The sequence below is a fragment of the Lactuca saligna genome, chromosome 8 (assembly GCF_052625555.1).
Source record: "Lactuca saligna cultivar CGN05327 chromosome 8, ASM5262555v1, whole genome shotgun sequence".
Taxonomy (NCBI): Eukaryota; Viridiplantae; Streptophyta; class Magnoliopsida; order Asterales; family Asteraceae; genus Lactuca; species Lactuca saligna.
Window position 1 is genome coordinate 159,988,070 of NC_136424.1, and position 20,529 is coordinate 160,008,598.

Here is a 20,529-nt window from a genome sequence, read left to right on the forward strand (position 1 = left end):
ATTTAGAACTATATTTTGGTTAATTATATTTGCAGCATGAAGAAAATGATACACAAAGGTATTATGATTAATTTCTTACCAGTTTTTTTGAGTTATTACACTTTTAAGTTCTATAAATGATATTTTTATAAAGGTTATATTTGTATAATGAATTTATGCATGGAAAAAATTGAACAAAAAGGTAGGATGCAATAATGGAAAAAAAATATATGATGCTATATTGTTTATGTATTTGTATGCAATTTAGAAACTACAACGCTATAATAGAAAGTGTATTATTTTTGTGTATGTAATATGTGTAAATTCTATTCATATTGTAATTTTGCAGGCTATATACGGGGTTTAGTTGGGCTAAAACTCTGAAAGGACCAATATATTTGAGGCCCAGCTTGCCCCGCTTCCTAAATCGGCTGACACCTTTCCAATGTGACACCTTCAGGAGCACCATGTCCCTAACTTGGAATTCTAAGTCCGATCGGCGTCTATTGGTATAGCTCTTCTATTGGCTCTGTGTTGTTTGAAGTTTGTTGCAGACCCGATGAATCAGTTCCGTCATCTTGACTACCACTTCCGTACTCCCCATCACCCACTGGCCAACCTCAACCTAACATATCGGGGTCCTACAGTTCCTCCCACAAAGCATATCGAAAGTAGGTTGATCAATAATGGCATGATAATTGTTGTTATATGAAAACTCTGCCAAAGGAAGATATGTATCCCAAATCCTGCCAAAATCCAATACACATGCCTGAACCATGTCCTCTAAAGTCTGAATAGTCCACTCACTCTGACCATCAGTCTATGAGTGAAAAACCTTGCTGAAATGCAGGCGAGTATCCAACTCCTCATGAAATCTCTTCCAGAACCTAGAAGTAAACCTAACATCCCTATCTGAAACATTTAAAACCGACACCCCATGTCATGCCACAACCTCCCGAATGTAGATGTCTGCCAGCTTCTCCATAGAGATACTCTCTTAAATCGAGATAAAATGCATGCTCTTGGTCAATCGATCTACGATAACCTAAATTGAATCCACTATGCGTGTTATATGTGGTAACTTTGTGATGCAGTCTATCGTGATGTCTTCCCATTTCCAAACGGGAATACCTAACGCTTCTATTTTTCCTGAAAATTAAGGCACCCCTAAAATTTTCACCCTGGGTTATCAGGTGTTCATGAGACTAATATACTACAAACATCACGACATCCACATTTGATTACCTTCTTGTTCCTCCATCTTGTACCATCATTGAAGTTTGATCTTGTAAAGAAAGTTGTCATTTACAGTTGGAGAAAAAAGAAGTTGTACGACAAACTTTGGGGATGAAGGGTTTTATTGGAGATTGAGATGCGACTTAGCATCTAGGTAGGATTAATGAACCACATAACACCGACATTGTTAATGGTATTAATGAAAAAGTTAGAGCAAATTTGAGGCATTAACAGATCAAAAATACGACTTTTGGTAAATCTGACAAAAACTTGCAAACTAAAGGGTTTAATGGCATTTGCCCAATTTAAAACTTAAAACTGAAAAAACTAAAAGATTTAGAGGACTAAAATTGAATACTAGCTAATACTCCATGGGTCCAACTTGTAATTCCCCAAAATAGGGTTGCTAATGCTTGAGCGATGGCTGGTCTAATCAAGCACAACTTCTAGAATGTCAACAGCCTTCACCTTCTGGAAAAAAATGGTCTTCGTCAATGGCGTACAAGCCATATTGCTCCGTTATCTCTTCATCCCTCCAACAACAAATGCATCTGACCCTCTTGTCATCAAGAATCAATTAGTAATTTGAAGATTTTGCATGTCAGTTTGTTGTGTCGGGTGTTTTGTAGGCTTAGGTTGCCTCCGGTGGGGTTGGAAGCGATGCACACATACAGGTGCCGACGACAGTGCTTCCTGGCCACCAGCCACCGCCGATGAGTTCGAGCCTGTTCCCCATCTCTGCCGCCTCACCCTCGCCGTCTACGAGGAAGACCTCCACAACCCTCAATTCCCTCCCCTTGGCGGATACCGATTAAACCCAGATTTCGTAGTGAAACGTGTTACCTACGAACAAACCCTCGGCCACGCGCCACCATATCTCATCTACCTAGACCACAGCCGCCGGGAAATCGTAATGGCCATCAGAGGGCTGAATTTGAAAAAGGAAAGTGATTACGAAATGTTATGGGACAATCGATTAGGGAAGCACATGTTCGATGGTGGGTATGTACACCATGGGTTGTTGAAATCAGCCGTTTGGTTGCTGAATCAAGAGTCGGAGGAGTTACAGCGGTTGTGGGTGGAGAATGGGTCTTGTTACAAGATGGTGTTCGTGGGTCACTCTTTGGGAGCTGGTGTAGCGACATTGTTGACAGTGTTGGTGGTGAATCATAGGGATATGCTTGGTGGGATACCTAGAGAATTAGTAAAGTGTTACGCGATTGCACCTACGAGGTGTTTATCGCTTAATCTTGCTCTTAAGTATGCTGATGTGATTTACTCCATCGTGTTGCAGGTATGTTTTTCATTTTGTTCATATTAAAAGTTTTCCAATTCTGAAATGGAATCGAACATTCACCAAATTGGGATTGGAATTCAATTCCATTCCATTCCTGATCTACAGTTGCAAATGCAATCAATTTAACGTTTTTTTTTTTTTTTTGCGATTATCATATACAGGATGATTTCTTACCACGTACATCCACCCCACTTGAAGATATATTCGAATCAATTTTTTGGTTAGTTGTCTAATTTCCCATTAAAAATTCAATTTTTTTTTTTTATATTATCCATTAGTCCATTACTTGCTCCATCTTGTGGGGAAAAAGTAAAAGATTATGATTTCTCTCTTAAACCAGGCCTTCATGCTTTCGACAGTTTGCCTTGTTTGCTATTGATGGTTTGCATGAAGGACACATTTGTAAGCGAAGAAAAGAAGCTTTCTGATCCTAGAAGACTGTATGCACCAGGTAGAATGTACCACATTGTTGAGAGAAAGTTTTGCAGGTAAATTGCTAAATATAAGCTTCTATTATAGAACTCAACTTCCGTTTCTTTTTATTACAACGTTTTTTACTTTCACATATTAAATAACGAAAAACGATCCAACTATAGAATTGCACCTTTTTTTATGAAGTTTTAATTTTTTAAAATCAACCCAACTGTAAACAGATGCGGAAGATACCCTCCTGAAGTCCGAACAGCAATTCCTGTTGACGGTAGATTCGAACATATTATTCTTTCATGCAATGCTACATCTGATCATGCAATCATCTGGATTGAAAGAGAAGCACAAAAGGCTTTAGAGGTAACTATGCTTCTTTATTTTGGCTTAAGATCATGAAATAATAACAAACTTCAAATTTATTAATTATATATAAAAAAATCAATCTTCTACGTGCCTTTCAATGTCATTTTACATATTTCAGCTAGCTTATCAGCTGGTTTTACCAACCGTCATTTTTTATCAGCTTGCAGCTAGCTTTTCAGCTTGTCTGCTAAACATAACTTTAAAAAAGTGTTGGATTAGTTACATGTGACCCGAATGTTGTTGGATTGTTGTAGTTATTAAAGGAAAAGAGTTGTGAAAATGTTACAACACCACCAAAGGTGCAAAAATTCGATAGGTTACAATCAATTGAAAAAGAACACAAAGATGCGTTACAAAGAGCAGTTAGCCTTAAAATACCTCATGCGGTTATGATCATGACTACAGATGATGAGGAGAAAGAGCCCTTAACGAAAACATCTCAAGAACTTCCTGATGATTTGTGTGAAGAGGACATAAAAAATAGAGTCAATTGGAATGATTTAGTTGAAAAACTGTTGAGGCCACCGATAAGTGGAAAGTAAATTATGTGTGTAAAATATAAGATTCATTTTGTATATTTTTGTTGGGTGATTTTTGTACAAATGTGTTATTCTTTGATTTAAATACGCGTTATTTATTATTTTTCAGATTTTGGAATAGGATAAATAAAAATTGTATATAATTATATTAGTTTTTTGTTTTGTTATGGGGAAATTCTTTTACTTTTAATTGTATGTGGTGATTGGATGACCATATATCACTCGGTTTACTTTTGCAAGTAATTACCAAAAGCTTTTTAGTAACACCTTTTCTTTTTTAAGTCGTTTGTTTAATTCCTGTTTTGGATATAGGTGGTATTAGAAGTAGTTTAGTTTAGTAGTAAATAGATTTGGAAAGAAAATACAATTAATCAAAAGGAGGTGATATTTACGTCTTTGATTCGTTGACTTAAAAAGGATATGTGATTTTACTTTAATATCGTCCATTTTAATTGAAAAAAAAAAGAATTATAATCATTGTATAAAAATCAAAAAAACATTGTTTTTAAGTGAATTGATAAAAATAAAAGTGGAGATATCAATCCAATGATATTTTTACACCAAAATGATTACTTGATCAAATCAAAAGTTGGGATCGTGTTCACAAATTTCAATTTTATTCCAGTTTTCACATAAAAAATGGATGAAAATTAAGTATAGCATTGTAAGGCATGACTTGATTGCATAATCAAGCCTCAAGTTTTGCAAAAAATGCCGAGGCCTTAATATTTTTCAAGCTATGATAAAACGACAAAATTTTAATATATTTTATAATATTATATATATGTCTATATATTTTTAATATCATCAAATTATATAAAGAAATTGTATATTAACAAAAATTTAATGTTTTCAAATGTGAATAGAGAAAAATTCAATAAAGAATCATAATTATTAGTTCTTCAAGGAATCAAATTTTTTCAAGTTTTAGATCTTATTGTTTATCGAAAAAAACTAAAATTTTCTAAATTAATAACTTCACATTGTGAATGTTAAAAAATAAATTATATAGTTTGGAGTTCACTTTGTGAATCAGTACAAATTTACACAGTAAATTTGAAGATTTTATTTTATTTTATTTTATTTTTAAATTTGATATCATTAGAAAAAAGATAAAAAAAAAAATTATGAATTTTTATATTTTTAGTTTTTTTTATTATTATTAAAAACAAGCTTTAAATGTTGAAAAAAAGATTAATTCATTGGTTAATTATGATTATCTATTGAACCTCACCCAATATCATTATACATTTAATCTAACATATAGTCACCAATTTACAATCATACTAAAAGTTCAAAAAATGTCATTTTTCAAAAAGCCTGTGAACATTACGAAAACATGTTATATCTTTAGATCAAATCCAAAGAGGAACAAAAGCCCCCATGTGGCCACGAAGGTTCACCCGCAGTGACTCCGAACTACTTGGAAAACATTTTGGAAGCTCGGCTCCATATATAGGAGGGTTAAAAAATAAAATTATTTACACAAAAAACGTCTTGTCGCACTTTACCACGTTATTTGTGCATCAAGCTTTAAAGAAGTGCCTAAATCGTTTTGGAAACGTCTACACTATGCCTCAAGGCGATGGTTGCCTTGCGCTACCATGACATGTTATTTTGAATCTTGGTTAACAGTGATTAATTTTCAACTATATTGTATATTTTATACAAAAAAAAGATTATTTTAAATATATTTTATTGTTCTATATTTTTAGATTTTCATTTAATTTTTCTACAAATTTGTCAAAGACCTTCTTGTTGCAGTTTTTAATTATAAATTTTTAGTATTAAGTAAGTATAACCAAATAAATAATTTGTATATAAGTAATTCAAGTTAATTGTGATATTATTAAAACAAACAATTTATAAAATAAAACATTTAGTATAAATGAATAATATTACACCAAATTTATCATATTGTCATAGATTACTAAAAAGTACATTTTTAATATGAATAGTTTTACTTAAATTTGAAAAAAATAGTAATTAATTAAATATACCAATAGTTAGTGTTGTAAAAATTTTGATTAGATCCCGATTAATCATCGATTAGTTGCTAGGTGTCATTCAGCTGGCGAGAGGCGCTAAGAGATTAAACCCTTCCTAAATAGTGAGTGAAGTTGTAGAAACCAATGAATTTTTAACATTTTGAACAAGTTATTTCTCAATAGAAATTATTTGATAAATAAATAGTGTTGTATTAATTATATTAACCTAATTTGTTATAATATTAGTAGTATTTACTAACTTTATTATCATAATAGTCAAATTTGAGTTTTTAAAATTTAGCAAATTTACAATTATGAGTTATTTTTTTTTATTAATTTCCGATTAATCCCTGCCAACCCAGATCAATCATGTATCCTTAGTTGACCAACTAGTTACTATCGATTGTTTTCTAAAATTAACATTAAATTGAAAATTATATTAATTTTTATACACGTAACCCATGGTAAAAAATGATAAATATTATATGGTTTGAAGAAATGTTTATTGATCTTATCATATAGTTCAAGATAATTAAATAGCTTCATTTATATTCATTTAGTATAAAATTTATTGCTTTAAAGTTAAAAACCTAGTCAAAATTAATTTTCTTAACATATATTTTTAAATATTATTAATTTTATAACTATATTGTGTGCAACTATATTTTGCGCGTGCATTTTACTTAATATACAGATAATCTCCTATAATAAATGAAGGTTTTTTTTGCCACGTGTCCTCTTCTCATTCATTTGGACACATGGCATTTTCTAAAATTTTTAAATTTTCTATTTTCCACTTGTCATTTTATTGTATTTTTCATTTATTAAACTAAAATTCCACATTTAATGTGTAATGTAATATATATGTAAACTATTTATTAGAAAAAGTTATATATGTAATGTATTTAATACATTAAAGTCTCATTAATTTTAATAATTCAAAATTTTCATATTTTTCTTATAATTCAAACTTTTCAAATTGTTAAAATTTTATATGTAATTTTTTTTAATTAAACCCATGTAATACATGGGTCTCACACCTAGTCTTATAATAAAGATCATACAATAGATATATTTCAAGTTGAGACCATCATAGATCATATTCATTAGTTTGAAATATATATATATATATATATATATATATATATATATATATATATATATATATATATATATATATATATATATATCATTTTTCTTCAAAAGATAACTATTTCTACGAAATTTTAACGATTGTATATATGTTGTGATTCCATGTTTCCATTTTGTGATAAAGTGTGTTATTTTTTTATGTCTCGATTATAGCATACAATAGCAATGTACTATCCATTTGAAAAAGTTTCTATGTTTAGAATGGGTAGATACTTTGAAGTATAATGTATTAATAAAATAACATTGGGTTTTGGTAGTTTCCGGTTTGTTATAAAATATGTTATTGTCACACCATTTTCAAAGTACAATGCTATATTTGGTATACTATTAGAATAGAAAATACAAAAAACCTTATCAATTAATTTCATTTAGTATTTTATACAAACTAAATAGAATATATGAAATGAATGATTAAGTGTTATATTATGTGATTTGTCTACTTCTTTAACACTGTTTTTTCTTTTATAAAACCTTATTTAACCTTAATATTTATTTAATTTTGTAGCTTCCAAACAAAATGATGATATGTAACATATCTATCAAAGCTTCATGTCATAAGTTGCATGAAGTTTTGAGTGGCTTGAACGGACCAGTGCGAGATATTTTTTCAACAACTAGCTTCGGTTACTTGTTGGACCTACCAGCTCAGTCCGGAGACAGACTTCTTATTCATGGTTGTTACTGCATATGTTTTGTCCTACTGCTGAAATGGACGCAACTGAGCGTCTACATTTTAGGTTTTCTAGACGTACATTATCATTTGGGCTTGAGGAGTTTTGTATTGTGTTCGAACTTTACATGGGCCTGTGTCCTAGATCAAGGATCGAATTTTCAACAATGTATAAACACGGATACGGTGAAAATGCATTTCGGTCTAGAGTCTTTACATATCACACGAACACTAGTTTAGTTGTAGAAGATTTAGAGCTCCTTATCTTGAATCAACGGTTCAATGATATATCGGCTCACGACGGTCTCCGTGTCATTTCGCTATATATTCTGAATCAATGTTTTTTTCGGAAAAGAGCCCAATGATAAAGTCACCAATGAATTTTTGTGGGTGGTGGAGAACCTGGATTAATGGAATAAGTATTTGTCAATTTAATATTTTTAATAAAATACTATTTTTTATATGTTTAACTAATACTTTTTTTTTTAAATATAGGTTCTCTTGGGGAGTTATTTATGAAGTAAAACATACCCTAAATTGTCAGGTATATTTAAAAAATTTGAGGATCATATGTCCAAACATCCAACAAAACCTTATGTGTATATACTATGGGGTTTTGTTATTCCTTTGAAAGTATATTTAAGTAATTAAAAAAATATATTTATAAATTTTTCGTTCTTCATTTTTTGATAATTTTATTTATTGCTAACACTTATAAATTAATGTATATTTATTACAATATATGGATATGGGAGATGTTCCCAATAGTTCTGGGAAATGCTGCGATACAACGAAATAATTTATATCCTCATATCTTGCAGTGATTTCATATCAGGATGTTGACTTGGGAGAAAGTTTGCGATGTTTTCGATGTTGACCAGGACGATGCGCATCAACCCAAAAAGAAGACAATTGCCTCAGATGCCGAGTGCTCTACCGCACATTATTTGTTATATATTACTAGTTTGAATTGTGAATCGTCTGAAATCCCTTTTTCTGTACGCTACAACTTTAGAAAAGATGTAAGTAAAATGGTAAAAGTAGAATCTAGTATATTAGTATTTTCAGCTATTATTGATAAATCAAATAACTTATGCAGGGGACATCTTCGTCTGATCCATCCTGTGGAAAAAGCCAATCTACCCAGTCCACCGAACAAACTCATACATTGGGAATTTACAAAAGAAAAACCCAGAAAAACCCAAGAAATACTGACAAGACTTCAATCTTTGGAGGAAGAAATCCGAGGAATGAAAAATAAAGGGGGATTTCGAGAAGAGGATGATTTGGAAGAATTTTTTAACAAAACTTTTGAGGTAAAATAATTAATCTTAGAAATTTACTATCAATTTTTAACGAAGCTTTTGAGGTAAAATAATTAATTGTTAAACTTGCTTTGTTTTTTTTATTAATTATTTTTTCTTTAAATGTACGGGAATGAGAATGTGGATGGTAATTATTAGATGCCAAACTCGGTGGGCCAACAATTTGGTAGTCCACAGAAATGAAATCGAGTAAACGAGGATGATGATGTTGATAATCAACCAAAGTTTGATTGTAGAAAACAAAAACAAATCGTGAAGGAGGTTATAATTTTTTTGTATATTAAATTTTTTATTTTTTGAAAGCATATTAAAAAAATTAATATGGTTTTTGTAGAAGAAGAAGAAAAAGAAGGTTGTTACTAGCGACATTGTGGATGCGAAAAATCATATATCCGAGCCTCCTATTGCAAAACCAAGTCGTCCGATTAGGCTATTGAAACATTCTCAATATTTTAGCTTTCCATACGTTTTGGTAAGTATGTTAAAAATTATATTTACTAAAATTTTATTACTAGATATATGGATACTTATTGACCACGTATATAATGTAGGTTCAAAATGCCCCCCGATATCCTACATGTGGGGTAATACGCAACGAACCACCACCATTGTATCTATCAGCGATCCTCCGACACTTTTATTGGAGACGTATGTGATGCCGGGTTGTAGTGCCCCTTGTCTATACATGGGAAACAAACCGACTGTTTTTATGAAACATCGGTTATGCAATGAAAAAATGAAAGCAAAATTTTAGGATTTGTTTTTTTTATGCATGTGACTTGGGATTTTTAGATGAAGCGGTATAAAAACATTTCTTTATATTTAAATTTTAAATAATTTATAAGCTTCTAACATTTAAATTAAATTTAATTGCAGCATCTTAACATATGAGGAAGACTTTTGAATGAGCGGAGACCAAACGATGCACTATGGACAATCATGCCATTGTCATTTTTCGGTGCATTTGAGATGTTTCAGTGATGGGAAATCCGATTGACCAGTTGGATGGATGTAAATCTTGGCTAAAAGTTGACCGCATGAGTAATATATATATATATATATATATATATATATATATATATATATATATATATATATATATATATATATATATATAGGGAGAGGATCAAATGAGAACACCTAAAAGGTTGAGAATGCGAGAACAGTGGTAGACCAATCATTTTTAGAGGGCATAAATGGAATTTTACCATCTAATTAAATTATGATTTCCTAAATTTTAGTGATTATGATGACAATTACCCAAAATATCTCATTTTTTAGATCCTATTCTTTTAATGAACCAATAATTAATAAAATCATGATTTAATTTCTATCTTAAAAAACATTTTTTTTTTCATTTCATTTTTCATTTTCATGTTTCATTTTTAACAATCAAATATCAAGAGAATGAATAATTTATCGGTTTACCTCATTTATTTTTAAAAAAAAATATCTTCATAAATAATGATTTATCCATTTCATTTTAAAATGAATAAAATTGTAAATTATAAATGAATTAACTCAGATGTATTTATGAATACACTTGTAAAATCATAAATGAATAAAATCTGAAAAAAGATTATAAAATCAACTAAAATGATACTGATATATAAATAAATAAAACACATTCTATTCTTATAAGAATATAATTATAATATAAATGAATAAGTTACAATATATATTTTTTGATACGGAAACTAGTACTATAATTACAATCATTTCTTATTCTCCGTTCCCTGCATTGCTGTGGCTGCTTTCCTTGTTCCTCTTGAACCAGCCTCATGGAGTATTCATTGATGAATAACTGCAAATGAGATATCTGACATTGTATTCATATAACATTACAACTAAATACTTATTGATAGATTCATTGATGATTAACCGCAAATGGAAGATGTTAATATAACCAATGGATTGTGTATTAACTATTAACTATGAAACATAAAGGGTTTGTGACTTGTAACAAGTTACTGAGTGTAAAAGAAAAGTACATCGGTTCCAACAGTTATCAGATTAGCAAGAAGAACTGCTCATGACACCAATTGCAACTAAATATGTAAACAAGCAGCCAAACATGATGGATTGATTTCAAAGAGGTCTTCCAAGTTTCATCTTCATACAAGATCCTAATTGGAGAATGAACACAAAATTGAAGCTAATTCCCATTGAGTTCTTAGTTGTTTTAAGCTGTGATAATTACACCAAATTTGATACTCACATAGTTTCAAAATTTACAGAAAACAAAACCAACACTACGATTTTTGGAGATAAACTTAGCGTTTTTTAATCAGGTACAACCATGTTTATAATCATGAGTGATTATAAAGAACACAACTGAGGATGACCCGTCCGCCATCATCAAAATTGATTAAAAATAGGATGAAATTGACTGATTAAAGCACATTGGAAGGTAGATAATTGGTTTATCAGAAAGTATGAACAAATTGGCAGTAACAAAAAAACTCAATCAATAGAGCATACCCTCTTCTTTAAACACGGCTCATGAGATCGAAAAAATCACCAGATAACTCAAAAAATCACAGATCATCGCAGACTTAAGGTTGTTGTGTCAGTTTTGTCAACGATTACTAAAGCCATTGTGGCCACCAGAGACTTGAGGTTGATGTGTAGGTTTCAGTCAGATTGTTGCCTTGCTGGAGGCGATACCCAACTATCCTTCCTCGTCAATTTCATTCACCTGCTTTCGACAGAGGAGGTCTAACAACCGATAACCCTATAATGTTGAAAGGTTTGGTACTCATGAATGGAGGAGACATTGGATTATAGAGATGGTTGGATATAGAAGCGTAATCAGGGTTTTATCGTGCGAGATGGTGGCTATCATCGGCGATCATGGTGGCGAAGGCAGAGGTGATGCTTGTTCATTCTCCGACTGTGAAATTGGTTCGTGGATGGCGGCGACACAAAATAATGGAGTGAATGATAAAATCGGAGGTTTAGGTATACAGAGAGAGAGAGAGAGAGAGAGAGAGATTTTAGGAGTTGTTTAAAATAAGGGAATGATTAATTACCTTGATACCCTTTTCTTAATTTTAATTCAAATTAATTGATTTTAAACATTTTAATAATAACAAAATCTCTAATTAATTATAGCCTTAGATCTAAGATAATAGATGGATGGTATCTGTTCTCACGTTCTCAACCTTTTAGGTGTTCTCATTTGATCCTACTCCTATATATATATGTATATATATATATATATATATATATATATATATATATATATATATATATATATATATGAGTAAATTAAATTGTAATATTACACTAATTATACACTCTAATTAATTGCAAGGGTTTTGTGTTAAAACAGGTTTATTTTCCAATACGCATCAACCCACATCATTGGGTTCTTGGCGAGTTATGGATGGACACGTTCTCGTTGAATTTGTAAGACAACTTCCGATCTTTTGGCGTCGTGAAGCTTATTGATTTTGTGCGGTTTAAAGAGCTTATTGACCACATTCTATTGGACATTGGTTATTGGAACACATGGATTTTCTTATTCAGAAAGCATACATTATTGTTACGGATGTTATGGATGTGCCCCAACAAGAAGGGATGTTTGGAGAATGTGGTGTATTTATGTTGATGTACATGGAGTAGCTTGTTTCAGGTCAACTGATTGGTATATCGACGACACTTATTATTGCTGCAACATAGTTTCGTAGTAGGATGGGCATGATATATTATGGATCTTCTAGAAAAGCGATTTTAAATTAGTTTGATTAGTAGGTTTTTAGTGACATTTAATGTGCAATATTTCATCACGATTGTTAAGGTTCTATTTTAGTTTATGTTAACAAAATTTCCCCTAATAATTAAACATTCAACATTATTATATAACAAACTAACAAGATAATAGTACATATTGCATAGATTAATCATAACAAACAAGCAAATAAAGATATAAAACATATTACATAGATAATCTCATAAATAAAATACGTAAACTTACTAGTTGACTAATAAAAAATATTAAATTTAATGATTTGAAAAATCAATTGGATATTTTGTTTTTTCTTGAAGTACCTACTCGGTAATTTTTTTGTATGTTTTTTTGGAACGCTTTCCATTTTAACCTCTTCTTTGTTGGTGTAATCTATTGCATCTCGTACCCAAACCCTTGTAGTTTTTATGTCGCGTTCTTTGTCTTGAACCGACCTCATATTAGACAAAATATTCGCTTGTAAGTCATCCAATCGTTTCCGATCTTCTTCGGTGCTTTTAATCTCACTCTTGATATCTTCTTCTTTTATTAATAGTTGCAAGCGCTTCCATTGTGGCATTAACTACCATTTTTCTTGAGAGGTAGACATATTTGTATGTGTATTATGGTTATAGAATAACGAGTAGCATACAATTTGTAATGTTTTAATAATGTGCCCATTTTTTAAACTAATTTTTAGGTAATGTATTTCTATGTATATCTTTTATTAGTAATTTTAAGGTAATAGATCTCTGGTCTCTATGTATGTTTTTTTTATTAGTGGTTGGATTGTTGAATTAATTTATATTAGTAGCACTGTCGTATAGTATTGTGAGGCTTTATCCATAGGATGTAGTATTTTTATTTATTTTGAAAAGTAGTTGATTTGTTTGGAACAGTAAAGTATATATCTTTCATGTGTTTTTTTGTAAGATTTCACAGAATAGCATGTACTATATGAGACCTAATAGATTCCATACTTGTCTATATAAAAATTCAGTAATATGACATTAGTTTGTATCATAAAAGATGGAGCCTTTTGTACCTCTAACATGGAACACCCAAGAAGAAGGAATTTTAATACGTGCTTGGATTACCATCATAGAAGAAGCTTATTCACATGGTCCCCCAGAATGTCATATGGGATCTTTTTAGATTCACGTTTTTACTTGTTTCATTATGAGATGGGTCGAGGTTATTACCGCACAAAAAAAGATGTAAAATTAAAAATGTTACAAGTGAAACGACATGTGAAGCACTTTCATAGAATTAATAGCGAGATCAAACATGCACGTCCGGATGAGGATGGACAAAGAATTTTACTGGTGGCTATGGAGTTATTTCGTTTGGAATCTAATGGTAGAGAGTTTGTCCATGTTGATTCTTGGAATGTTATGAAGAATCTACCTTATTTTTAATTATTTTCTAATCTCGGATGAAGTTTGTTTTGTAGCTTAAAATGTATGGCAAGGAGCTTATCTATGTTATAACTTCTTTCCGTAAGTCTAATTTCTATTTGATGTAATCAATTTTTGATATTTCAGAATTCATGTTTGTTTTATCAGTTACTCAACGCAATGTTCCTGTATGCCATTTTTGACTTTTTTATTTGTAAATAACATATGTTCTATAGTCAAACGAAAAAAAATTACAACCCGTACAAAATAATATGAAAAGGACAGTACAACAAATTTCTATAGATGGAAACATAAACCATTACAAAATAAAATCATACATTACATTTTACATAGAGTAGCCGATAAGTGCTATAAAAAGTTAGTTGATGAGCATTTAGCTTACAACTTGTAGACAACAACACCAAAAAAGAAAATCCAACTACAAAGTAACGCTATATTCAAGTGCAGTATTTTTCTTTGTAGCTTCTTCTTTGAACGAGCTAAGTTAGAATTTATCAACGAATTATTGTCTTTTGCTTCATCCACCCAACAATTAAACCCAAACTGTGGTGGATGATAGATAAATATAAAAACATTATGTATATTATGTAAATATTCAATAATAAATTATAATATAAATAATTAGAGGATAACCCAAATACCTCTTTAGGACAAGCGTAAAATAACTGTCCAGGATTGTTGGTAGTTCTTGAGGTCCTTATAATACCTTGAGTCCCACAGTTGCAAATTGTCATTTCTTTGGTTTATGAGAAGTAAATTTTTATTAGTGTAGATAGGTAAATATCTTCAATTATATACTACCCTTAGACTACTATTTTATAGGTACTGACTACTGTCTACTAGCGTTTGACTACTACTTTAAGTGTTGTCTATCGTACAGTGAATTTCGGACACATGACTGTAATTTCATTACTGTGTTATAGGCATTGACTACTGTCTACTGGAATTTGACTACTACTTTAAGTGTTGCCTTCTCGTACAGTGAATTTCAGACACATGATTGTAATTGGACTACTGTGTACAGGCATTGACTAATGTCTACTAGCATTTGACTGCTACTTTAGGTGTTGTCTTATCGTACAGTGAATTTCGGACACATGATTGTAATTTGACTATTGTATTACAGGAATTGATTACTGTCTACTAGCATTTGACTACCACTTTAAGTGTTGTCTTATCGTACAGTGAACTTAGGACACATGATTGTAATTTGACTACTATGTTATATGCATTGACTACTATCTACTAGTATTTGACTACTACTTTAAGTGTTGTCTTATCGTACAGTGAATTTCAGACTTGTTTACGAGGATGTAACAACCATGGTTAACCATGATTGCTTTGAAGGTGATGATTGGACCCACATAACAGCTATGTTTAACCTCTCGTTCGGAGAAGGAAAACACTGAACACAAGCATATATTGTTGGTAAGTGGATGAATTTAAAGGAAAAAATCACATGGTTTAATCGATGGTATCATCATCTTAAAAATAGTTATCGTTATCCAAACAATGACGAAGATCTTTTAGAAATTGTTAAAGATCATTACATTTTGGAGCATGAGGGAAGTGACTTTGAGTATGAGGATGCTTGGATTCTAGTTAAAAATAACAAATATTTCATGTAGAAGGCTCTTATATGTGAAATGTCTTATGTAATGTTTGCTACTGGTGTATTTCGTTTTCTATAATGTTTTATGTTTATGTTTTATTTTTCATGGAATAAAGTAGATAATAAGTGGGGTACTAGATTTAATTAATAATGTCATAAATGTAGTTTAATACAAACAATACAAATTTACAAATACGAGTATTCATTACTTTCCTAAATTAATCTAAGGACAATTTAAATCAAATTTACTGTCAAAATCAAAAGTACGGTACACACTTTCGTTCTGTAACTTGCTTCTAGATGCCAATTCATCAACCATTATGCCCTTTTCTGTCGATTTTTTCCTCACCCCAGATCTGCTCCCCGATCCCCTACCCGTACAATCATTCCTTGTGTGTCCGTATTGACCGCATGTAGAACATTCTTGTCGTATGGGACGCTCACCTTGCGACTGAATACGATCAGTGTTTCTAGGCCTACCCGACTGACGTCTCTCCATTATGGGTGGCTTCACAATCATCAAATCATCGGGGATCTCCCACTCAGATGGACTTGGTAAGCGGTTCACAGACTCATAAGTTTTCCTCAGTGTCTCTGTAAAGTAAGCTTTTAAAGCAAATTCTGAATAGTCATGATATCTTGAATTCTTCATCTCTTCGCCAGGTGCATGATGTGGAACCAAAGGAGTTCTCTCTTGGAACATAGTGATGAACTCCACCACAATCTCCCTGATCTGGCGAAGGTCCTGAAACTCTGTCACCAGCTGTTGCACCTCAATAGGTAGTGTAAGCTCCTCCTGTAACCTCCTAACAAACTCCTCCCAATTCATGGCCACCACATCCGCAGATCCCAATGCACTACCAACCTCCTCCTGCCAATCGTAGGCTCAATCCCTCAGAAGGCATGATGCAAATCCCAACTTCGCTCTCTTAGGGTAGAAGCTCGTTAGCTGAGCATTCTCCATGCTAGAGATCCATTAGTGGCTTGTAATAGGGTTCTTAGCTCAAAAATTTTTTTAAGCTCCACATGCCTTGAACTCCTAAAAAGAAGGAGTCCATGCTCCAAACTGTCCTGCCACGATCTCAGCCCAGAAGGCACCGAGTCGCTCATCTAAAACTTCCCTAATCCCCCCCTTGATGGTACCGAAGATCATAGGGGTGGCCTCCATAATATCACAGGTAATCGCTGATGTGATAAACTCACGTAACCGCTCATCAATCGATTCAACATCAGAGCAAGAATCAGAAAAAGAAGCTCCTCCTCGAGTGGTCACCATACCGAAACAAAAATATAGAAATGATCAGAATAAAATTAAAGGAACTGGCACTTTAAAGGCTCCTCAGAATCCCCGAGACCGTCCTTGATTCAAGTATATTAACTGTGCTTTCAATAGTACGGACCCAATACTACCTTCCACACTTATCCATATTTTCCTCAAGAACTGTCCCAAGTCCTCTAATTCACACCCACTAAATCTATACACACAAATCCTATACTAAGCAACATACAACTCCTACTTTGGCCTTTCCTAGGCTCTCTTGTAAATTCTTAATTCTCTTGTCTATGCTATACTAAGAACCTCAACCAACACTGATGGATGCCTTATGCATCCAAATTGTACACCAAATGGGACCACATAGACTGTCAAATAATGATTCTACCGTAAACCCACAAGCAAACAAGAAAAAAGAAATAAGGCTAAACCTATAATTCTAGTACTATATGATCCTAATCGTATACAATTTTAAAATCATACATTTAGCAAATAACTTAGTCAATATCAATCCCAAGTAATACATAACATCAAACCCCCTAGGCTATAAGGCATCACATAAATCAATAAATTCTAGAATACGATTCCTAAGGGTATCATTAGCCATACTCTAGCATCCAATTCACATATCACGCATACTAGTCATAATACATATGTATGAGTATTTTGAGAATCAATTACTTGAGCTCGACTGATTACACACATCATACCCCCTTTTCTTTGAAAAAATATTTTTAGAAAATCTATTTTTTGTTAGAAAAGATTATCAATTCCTCAGTTTGAGTTCCGACACACCTGAATGTCTTCCCAAATCTCTCAAATCAAGGATTTGATACCAACTTGTAACGTACCAAGACTCATAGAATTTTTTTTATTTTTAATTAGGAAAACATTTAATATATATATATATATATATATATATATATATATATATATATATATATATAATAAAGGATCATCAATGTTAATTAGTGTTTCAAAAAGAACATCAGAGTATCATCAAATCAAAGGTATGAAATCTCTAGGGGATGCGATGCAATCATTCCAGACCCTTCCCTTTCAAACTCAAAGTACGTGAAAATGTTAAACCACAAAATTATAAAAATGAAGCTTAGTGAGTTTCCCAAAACACCACATAAGAGAACTAAAGATCCGTACAGGTGAAGCTACCCCGGAGTCATCAGCGACGAGCTGTACCTCTTCAAAATAAGAATTGCTTTAAAATTTAATTTATATTTATATAAGATTAAAACTATGGGAAACATTTAAAAGTAATTATAATAACTCACTTGTCTGAATGAGTCACAACATTCATAAGAGAACTACAGATCCGTACAGGTGAGCTATGATGGCTTAGTATGTACATCAGGGTTGTGCATAGCTAGGATTTTGTAGACTTAGATTGACTAATTCCATCTTAAATCATGTTCCTTGTTTGGTTGTGGATTTGGGGCAGAGTCACTCAGTCGACCCTCTTATTCATCTTAATTATACATAACTTATATATGACAGGCGATCATAGAGGTACCAAGGAGGATCATAATATAGAGTATCGACACTAGTTATCAAAGCACTGTCACTATTAGTACTCACTCATTGCTGTATGGTTTGTGGCAGTGTTATTATCAAGGAGAAAACTGAAAGCACTAGAAAGTCTACACATAATACATTGTCAAGCACACTCGGGATACACTATCGTATAACACATGTTTCTTTCAAATCAGCCTAACTTTTATTACTTTAGAGAGATTGTTTTCATTATTTGTCATGGATTGGCATGGTCCTCACCATAATAAGTTCATATTTTCGAAATTCCATCACCTTGACCGTCAAATTCACGAAACCCTCGTCATCCGTAACGACAACCCGACCTAGACCTCAGTATTGTCTCTTGTCTTCTAAACCCCAAAGTACTCAAGCGAGGAGTACATTGCCCTCCGAAACCTTGACATCATATACTCAGCAGACCGTCTCGATCTACCACTCGTCGAACCGATCAAGTTCAAGCACAGAGGCTCAGGATGAATATAGCCCATCTATCACTATTAAGTGTATGCGCAAGGGTGGTATATAATTATGATTATACAAATTTAGTATGTGTGTTTATGCCCTATCTCCTGTTCCTTGTCTGCTTATGGCCCTGGGGCAGAGTCGCACATCCGACCGTCTTACTAATCCTAATTATATATGACTTGTATGCACGAGGTGATGATAGATGGACCAGATATGAATCTTATCGTGAGCGTCAGGGCAAAGTTGCCCAGGTCTACGAGTGGGTATTCTTCCATTCAGAGGAGCCCAACCCCAGGAGTACCACTAGGAAAGCTAATATCAGGACGTAATTCCATCTAACGGGGGGGATGATGTGACAACCCGCAAATTTCTATCATGTCAAGTCAATCCACTCAACCAAAAGTCAGAATTATTCCTATTGCCTTTTAGCCTTGTTAAGGTTCATTTTAATGAGTTATAATCCTAGTACACTTAAGAATTGAGTATTATGAAGTGTTAGCTCGAGATCAGAAGGCTGCAACCAAACCATAAAACCCAACACATGAGGTTCACGACCGCAAACCCTGTGCACGGCTGTGAAGACTCTTCTGGCCGTAAACCACCCTCCATATATAAGAGATGGCTCCATTTTTCTTCATTTCTCTAAGCTCAAGCCGTGAACTACACTTTCTATCTCAAGTATCATCAAGTGAAAGCTCTCATTTCACTGCTAAAACATAAGCATCTCATCCTTTACTTATTCATGCTTAACAACCCCTTTGTTCTAGCTTTGATTCATCACCTTTCATCACCATCTTCAAGATCTTCAAGATCTTGAAGGGTTTACGGCCATAAACCCTTCATGAGGGTCGTAAACCTTTCAAAGGATCTTGGGCTATAAACCTTCCCAAGGCCGTAAACTTTTAGAGTTCGTCCGTGAACTCCTTGTGATCAATCACATGTGATTCTAACACTCCATTGTGAGTGTTTCCTAGTTCCTAAGGTTTTTTTCCCTTCATGTTAGTTGTTCTAGACACTAATTATATACATATATGTCTCAATATATGTCAATTAGGACTCGTTTGTGCCTCGGGACTTCATTTGTGGAACTTCTCTTCCTTACTCAAATCTTCCATTGAATCACCCACATAAGGTGAGTTCATACCCCTATAATCAATCTTTTAAATGTTTTTAAATGCTTTTGAGGGGGGGGGGGATACAAGTTGAACACAATTATAATTGTGTTAATATTACCTGTGATAACCATCACATTAAAGGATTTCTTATGCTTTTATAAATTAGTAAATCAATTCAAAAACTCTTTAAAAAGATGTTACATTATTGGTTAGAAAACTCCGTTTTTAAGGTACATGCATAACTCAGTAGATAATCGAGTCCTTTCTTCAAATCAGGGACATTTCAAAACAAACATATTAGTAAACTATAAATGGTAAAGTTTAGGGGTTTAGAACATACTATAACAAGAACAGCAAGGAACATATACAATTAAATATACATTTACAAAA

General features: G+C 32.5%; 1 protein-coding gene across 2 annotated transcripts; it reads left to right on the plus strand.

Annotated features, from left to right (window-relative positions):
- The first annotated feature begins 1,642 nt into the window (after positions 1-1,642).
- LOC145012035 (uncharacterized) lies at positions 1,643-3,928 on the plus strand. 2 transcript variants are annotated; one of them, XM_078970800.1, is made up of 5 exons: positions 1,643-2,509; positions 2,674-2,732; positions 2,872-3,000; positions 3,166-3,301; positions 3,465-3,701. In XM_078970800.1, the coding sequence occupies exons 1-5, from the start codon at positions 1,814-1,816 to the stop codon at positions 3,531-3,533; spliced, it is 1,089 nt and encodes a 362-aa protein (XP_078826926.1). In that variant the 5' UTR covers positions 1,643-1,813; the 3' UTR covers positions 3,534-3,701. The 2 variants fall into 2 exon arrangements, with proteins under 2 accessions (XP_078826926.1, XP_078826925.1); XM_078970799.1 differs by having other exon boundaries at positions 1,644-2,509; positions 3,559-3,928.
- Positions 3,929-20,529: the final 16,601 nt, after the last annotated feature.